The sequence below is a fragment of the Littorina saxatilis genome, linkage group LG14 (genome assembly GCF_037325665.1).
Source record: "Littorina saxatilis isolate snail1 linkage group LG14, US_GU_Lsax_2.0, whole genome shotgun sequence".
NCBI classification, from domain to species: Eukaryota; Metazoa; Mollusca; class Gastropoda; order Littorinimorpha; family Littorinidae; genus Littorina; species Littorina saxatilis.
This window is the reverse complement of record NC_090258.1, coordinates 16,646,478-16,653,527: the sequence shown is the minus strand read 5'-3', so window position 1 is coordinate 16,653,527 and position 7,050 is coordinate 16,646,478. Positions and strand designations below refer to the sequence as shown.

The 7,050-nt window shown below is 42.5% G+C and overlaps 1 protein-coding gene across 1 annotated transcript; it reads right to left on the bottom strand.

The window, feature by feature from the left end:
- Positions 1 to 1,423: 1,423 nt before the first annotated feature.
- On the bottom strand, positions 1,424 to 6,322 carry LOC138946738 (uncharacterized). Its single transcript, XM_070318141.1, has 2 exons — positions 2,082 to 6,322; positions 1,424 to 1,898 (listed from the first exon to the last, which is right to left on the bottom strand). Exon 1 carries the CDS (start codon positions 6,320 to 6,322, stop codon positions 2,549 to 2,551), a length of 3,774 nt encoding a protein of 1,257 aa, XP_070174242.1. The 3' UTR covers positions 1,424 to 1,898; positions 2,082 to 2,548.
- Between the last annotated feature and the right edge of the window lie 728 nt (positions 6,323 to 7,050).

Genomic DNA, 7,050 nt, shown 5'->3' with positions numbered 1-7,050 from the left:
CTTGCGTTCAACATAAAATGTCACTACCTTATCGAGTTTAATGGGTAAAACTAACTATTTGTTGTTTTAGTTTAATTTTCTTAATTAAAAGCGTAATAAAACCGATCTTCCAAGATGAATTTTAATTGAGATTAGCGAAAGAGCGGGCACGCAAGTCGACCTTAAAGTAAAAGAATGATAACACGAGCGTTTGTCGTGTTGTCTTGCGTGCAACACATTGTCCAAAAAGGAAAATGTATATTTTTCTCAGACGTTTTTTAAGTTGAAACCTTGAAACTTCACACACATTTGGGGTTTAATCACCCCCATGCATGGTAAAAGTCTTGTTGACCCTTGTCAGATTTCAAGGTCACGGCTGGGTCACATGTGGTTCAGAAAACGGATGAAACATATTTTTTCAGAGATTTTTGAAGCTAGAACCTTCAAACTTCAAACAACGCTTTTGCTTAATGATTGTTCAACATGGAGAATTCAAGGTTGATCCTTGAGAAATGTGAAGGTCATAGCAGGGTCTCGTGTGGGTAAAAAAAAAAGGAAATTGTATTGAACTTCAATTTATATAAAACCAAAGTCTGGTTGATCTGTTTTAAGATTTAAGGTCAAATCTGTTATTTAAGGTCAAATCAAATAGAAATTTGTTGATGCTTAAATCTTTGAAACTTCCAACAGGTTTGAGGTTTGACAACTTCTGGACTTTGAAATCTGGTATGGTTGATCCTGGTAATATTAATTGGTCAAAACATCAAGATCAACAATTATAAAATAAGCACTTTCACCAATGTCAAGTGAGCAATAGCAGCAAACGTGAGTCTTATAAAGATTATCACTTTTTGTGTGACCTCAACTTGACCCCTCTGAATGCTCTCAATCATGGAAATTGACCACACTTTGATTATAACCAAACAACATCAAAACTTTGGAATGTGTGAAGTTTCAAAGGTGTTGCTTAAAAGGCGTTCGTGAAAATGACAATTGTATGTGTCTGACTTCAATGCGACCCCGCTGCGACCTTGACGTTTGATTTTATCAACCAGACTTTCATCATGTGTGAATGACTTCAAACACTATAAAACTAGTTGAAGAAATTGACAATTTTTCAAAGTTTAAGCCAGATGGCACTGCTGTGACCTTGAAATTTGACAAACATTAACCAGGCGGTCACCTTTTTTAGAAAATATCCTTAAAGGATCTTTAACCTTACTGTGACCTTGGAATTTGATGAGGTTTAATTTAACTTGCGTAGTGTGCCAAGTTTCAAGGCCCTAGCTTCAAAAACATATGAGAAAACCTCATTGAAAAATGTATATGTTTGACCTCAACGCGACCCTGCTGTGACCTTGACTTTTTCAACCAGACTTTAATCGTGTGTGAACATTATACACTAGAACTGTGTGTATTTTCAAAGCTCGTTGTGACGTCTGCTTCTCGTTCTAGGGCTGATCAGTGTTTAACAGAGACAAGTGCAAAGAAGTAATAAGAAATTTAATAATTCTGTACTTTCAAAAAACATGCACGTGATCATTCTTGCAGACATCAATCCCTTTCTCTTAGAATCTTCAAATGAAAGTTTTATAGATTATGATTTCGCTGATGTGATTTCACACACACGTAACAACATTGTCTTTCTTCTTCTTGTTGCGTAGACGTTTGATATCGAAGCGCGGAACGTACTTCTTCTTCTCGTTGAAAATGTATTTCGGTTTACACAAATGAAGACAAGATGGTGTGTTAATGTTCACAAAATATAAAGTAGTCTACTCATCATGATAAACTCGATCTGGGTGACACTTGGGGACGTTGGTGGTTCCTTCCGTGGTTACCGCTGACGTTGCCCTTCCCACAGTGTTCACACGACATCATTTACACAAGCATTGTACACCCCTGTACACTTGCACCTTCTGCAACACACACGTGCAATATCTGTTATTATCAAGTATGATTTCCATCGATATCATTCAATTTGTTTCTCTAAAACAAACACAGAAACAAGAGTTCACAGACTGACACAAACACATGGAAAATGAACAATACCTGTGTTTTCCTGTGAATCAATAATGTTAAAATGTATTAGCGTGTTTTACCTTCGGTTAGTGGACCTTTGGAGATCGCAAAAATGTGGAAATCCGTCCACGGAAGGTGAAACATATGCTAGTGCAATCTACGTGGCTTCGTTGATTGCTGCCATCTTGGAGTCAATGAAACGGTCAGAGCATTGCATCCTAGCAACCTCAACTGAATATATGTACAGTTCATATTCACGAATTAATATACCAGTGCACGCTGTTTCCTTTTGCTCTCTTCTTTAAATTTCTTTCCATGAAGATAAACAAATTCTTGTCTTGTACGCTGCACTAGTTTTGGACTAATGGCGCGAGCGTTGACGTCATATGTATACAGTGTCGTCATGACGTAGTCTCGGTCATTTAACCTCGTTTTGTGTACGCAACTAGTGAAGTCTCGATTAATATGAGAGAGGGAGTCGATACACGAATTCCATTCGTCACATAACCCCATGGATCAAGATAATTATCCTATCGCAAGTAGATAATTATTCATCGTACGACGCTCTGCTCATATAATCTGTACCGTGGTTGTCCTTGTCTCTATCTTTCTCCTCTATTGGGATCGCCCAATATCCTTTCGTCAAGTCTAGCTTTGAAAAGTATTTCGCTTTTCCTAAACTTTGAAACAGATGGTCGACATCGGTGATGGGTTCAGCGTCGAACACTATCACGTTGTTCAGAGCTCTCAGATCAGAACAGAAACGGTACTTTCCGTCCTTCTTCTTTATCAGGACGATGGGAGAGTTGTATGGAGAGTTTGCAGGTTCGATGACATGCAACTTCAGCATTTCTTCAATTTCCTTTTCGACAGTTTCTACCATGGCGTGAGGTATGGGTCTGGGTTTCACAAAGACTGGTTTCTTCTCTGTCACTTCAATGGAACATTTTTCCAGGTTCGTCGTCTTTGGAACATCTGTTAGGAACTCTTCAAATTCTTCACAGATCATCTTCGCCTCCTTGACCTTTGCCTCGTTCAATTTCTCGTCGAAATGGATGTTCTTCACATTTTCGGTTCTTTGAGTTTCTAGGAGGGGTAACATCTTCTGAGTGTCATACTTGAAAATGTCATCGTCCATCGTGTTGTCCTCTTCCATGACAACAGCCACGACCTCTTCTCCTCCGTCTTCTTCATCACTTTCTTCTTCGTTTGAAGCAGGAACACTCGCTTGGGCAGATGAACTGGGATTGGGAATGGCGGAACTCAATTCCCGTTCTTGGTACTCCTTGATGAGGTTGATGTGGTAGATCCGTGTTCTTCTGCCAACTTGGATCTTGTAGTCGAATTCATTCAACTTTTCCACAACCTTGTAGGGACCTGACCATGTAAGTTCCAGCTTGTTGTTCTTCACAGGGCGTAGAAGTAGAACCCGTTTTCCGACTTCTAGCGTCCTTGGTTTCGTTTTCTTGTTGAAGAAATGGGCTTGCTTGCTGGCCGCTTTCTTCAGGTTCTCACGTGCCACGTTGCACGTTTCTTCTATTCTGTTCCTGAGGTTGACTACATATTCCGCTGTAGTCTTCTGCTCCCCTGAGATTTCTTCTTCGGTCCATGTTTGGCGCAGCACTTGCATGGGTCCTTTGACAGATCTCCCATACAGCAGCTCAAACGGCGAAAATCCCATGCTTTCTTGTGGAGCTTCTCTGTATGCAAACAGGAGGGCGGGGATAAACGTGTCCCATTCCCTCGGTTGATCGATCGCTAACTTTTTCAGCATGCTCTTCAGTGTGGAGTTGAACCTTTTGACCAAACCATTCGCTTGAGGGTGAAACGGTGCAGTCATATGGTGTTTGATGCTGAGAAAGTCGTTCACTTCTTTCATCAGGTGGCTGGTGAACTGTGTGCCTTGGTCCGTTATCACTTCATCTGGGATTCCCAATCTAGTCCACATCTCCCAGAGAGCTTCAGCTACGGTGTCTGCTTGGATGTTTTTCAGGGCTACGGCTTCGGGGTATCGGGTAGCGTAGTCAACAGATACCAAGATGTATTGATTCTTGCTCTCCGACATAGGTTTGACCGGGCCGATGATATCCACCGCAACTCTCTTGAAAACTGAACTGATGGGTGGCATCCTTCCCAGAGGGACTTTCTTTGTCTGACTTTTCGGCGCAGTTCTTTGGCATGTGTCACAGGACAAGCAATACCTACGAATGTCTCCTGCACACCCTGGCCACCAGAATTCTGCTCTAATTCTGTCAGATGTTTTTCTTTGACCTAAGTGTCCTGCCATGGGGTGATCGTGACCAAATGAAAGAACTTTGTTCCTGAGTTTCTTCGGAACGATTACTAGTGAACGGTCGTTTCCGTGGCGATCTTTCGTTGTTCTATACAGGATTTCTTTCTTGTATGAATACCGTATCCCATTGATCCCTTCTGGAGAGTTGGCAAATTGCCTGATGGTCTTCAACGAAGGGTCACTTGCCTGTTCTCTCTTCAGATCAGCTGGCGAATACAGTCTTTCTTCTTCCTTGACTCCCTGTTTGTGGCTGCAGCTTGGTTTCTGGGCGTCCTCTGTCGCTTGTGCTCTCGTGGTAACAGCAGCTGCTGTCCCAGGGTACCATGCTGGGTCTCGAACAGGATATGTGGGAGTCAATTTCTTCTCTTTACCTAGTCCATACCATTTACCTATGAGGACAGGGTAAATTGGGTCGTCCATCACCGTTACTTCTGTCTCGGAGTCAAAGTAGGGTGAATCGATGTGCACCACGGCGGTGTGGTACATCTTCTTGGAGTTTTTCTCTGCCAGAGTAGTCTCCTTCATTTTCGCTGAATATGCCTCCTTTGGCACAAACTTTTTGCTGACAATGATACCAGTACATCCAGTGTCTCTCAAAGCGTTGACAATTGTTCCATTCAGCTTCACTGGTACCACTTCGGCACATTTCTTTTCCTTGCAATTTCCGCAAAGTTTTTCTAAGAGGATCGGTGTCTCAAGTGTATCTTTCTTCGATGAAACTGCACCTGCTGTGTCTCTTTTGTTTGGACAAAAACGAGAGACATGCCCTTGCAATTTACAAATGAAACAACATCCAGATGCTCGCAGTTTCTCTCTCTCGGCGTCACTCAACTTTGCCTTTAGAGTTTGATTTGCGGGTTTTGTTGATGGAGCAGCTATTCTTGTTTCTTCTTGGGGAGAACGACGTTTTTCAGGCTTGACGTACGTCGATGAAGTTTTGACGTTCGATCTAGATTGTTGATATGTGTTGGCTATCATCCCAATCTCTTTGGCGCTCTTAGGGTCTCTATCCCTAATGTGAACGGCGAGGTCAGGAGGAAGGGTGTCCAACACCTGCTCACGGACCAACAAATCTTTGAGATCTTTTACATCTTGGTCGCATTCTGCTAATTCCACCCACTTGTCTAGATACCGTTCTAGCTTCGTGATGTGCTCTTTATACGTGTCAGTGGCGCTTTTCTTGGTTTGGCGAAACTTCTTTCTATAATCTTCGCTAGTGAGTTGGAAGCCCTCATACAAAGCGTGTCTGAGAGTGTCGTAGTCATTAGCGTCTTCCTCGTTCAGCTTTGAGAAGATGACTCTCGCCTTACCCTTCAGAAAGTATACTACACGTGAAGCTTTTGCTGCATCACTCAGGTTACAGTCTCGAGCATAATGCTCGAACTGATGGAACCAGCTCTCGATGTCATCACGGTCGTCTAGAAAAGGAATCTTGGGCTTGAAACCATCATCTTCGCGAATACGTCCTGGCGAGTTGTTGTTCCTGTTGCCCTCTTGGTTGGCGTTCTGGATTTTCAACTGTTCCAGTTGGAATTGTCGTTCAGCGTCACGTTCTAGCCGTAGTCGTTCAGCGTCACGTTCTTGTCGTTCAGCATCACGTTCTCGTTCTTCGCGATCAAGAGTTTGTTGCTTCTCTTTCTGATCAAGAACAAATGCACGCAACTCGGCTCCTTCTAACCCCAACAACTGTCCTTCGGCCAATAGCTGTCTAGTCAACTCTAGCGGATCTACACTTGTGGACTGAGACATATTTACAGGTGACACGTCCGTGCACGCCTGTGGATCAACCTCTTCTTCGTTACGGTTGCTGTCAACTTGAAGAGAGAGATGAACACTCTCTTCTTCGTCAGCAGGGACTGGTAACGAATCTATCACCTCTTCCCGATCGTTACCGGCAGTAAGGTTTTTTCTTCCCTTCTTATTTGCGGTCACTATGGGGAGAGATTTGTCGGCCGGCTGTTTCCGTGCCAACTGGGCTGCGATGGTGGACTTTCTAAAATTATGAGCTGGGGAACTGTCGTCACTCATAAGTCACCTCGCGTATTATTCCAAAACGTACAAAATGTATGTTGCTCAAACACCGTCGAGCTACTAAATTTCGGATCAAATTACAAAAAGAAACAGTCGGGCGGCGCCTTCGTGCACAAAATGCAAGTCCTAGTTTAGCTCTACTTCTACTGTACTTTGAAATAATTCTTCAACGTATGTTACGTTACGTTTCCACACAACCACCCAAAGAGTTATGTTTCCACGTTCTATCGTGAGTCAGTTTACTTCTATCTACCAACGAGAACTTACACTGTAAACTTTATTTGACTCTTTCTGGCGAAAAGATCAATCTTTCACTCGATCGAACGTTGAATATACAAGATGTATCAAATCAACTGTCAATTCGCATCATTTACTGTGTAGATTAATTTACAGCCACTTCTACAGCAAGTAAATACGACTGATATCCACAAGTCGATTATATAGGGCTTCACAGGGAAATACAGGTATTAAATCCTTACCTCTTAGGTACCTGACTCCCACCAACCTCCCGCGTAATTTAGAACAAACTAAGGGGAATGATGGTTCCGATAGTACGTGCAAGAATACTATCACACTGATGAATTGGAACACCACAAATAAAATTGGGAGCTAACAAATCAAAAGTGGTCTCGCTAAATATTGATTTTTTAACGTGTCGTTTCAGCTGACAACACTTCCAGTTTTTATTTTACCGTGTGATAGGGCACACGTTGAGTTATAGATCT

Coding starts and splice junctions, on each gene's coding strand:
- LOC138946738 (XM_070318141.1), bottom strand. CDS start 6,322: ATGAGTGACGACAGTTCCCCAGCTCATAATTTTAGAAAGTCCACCATC.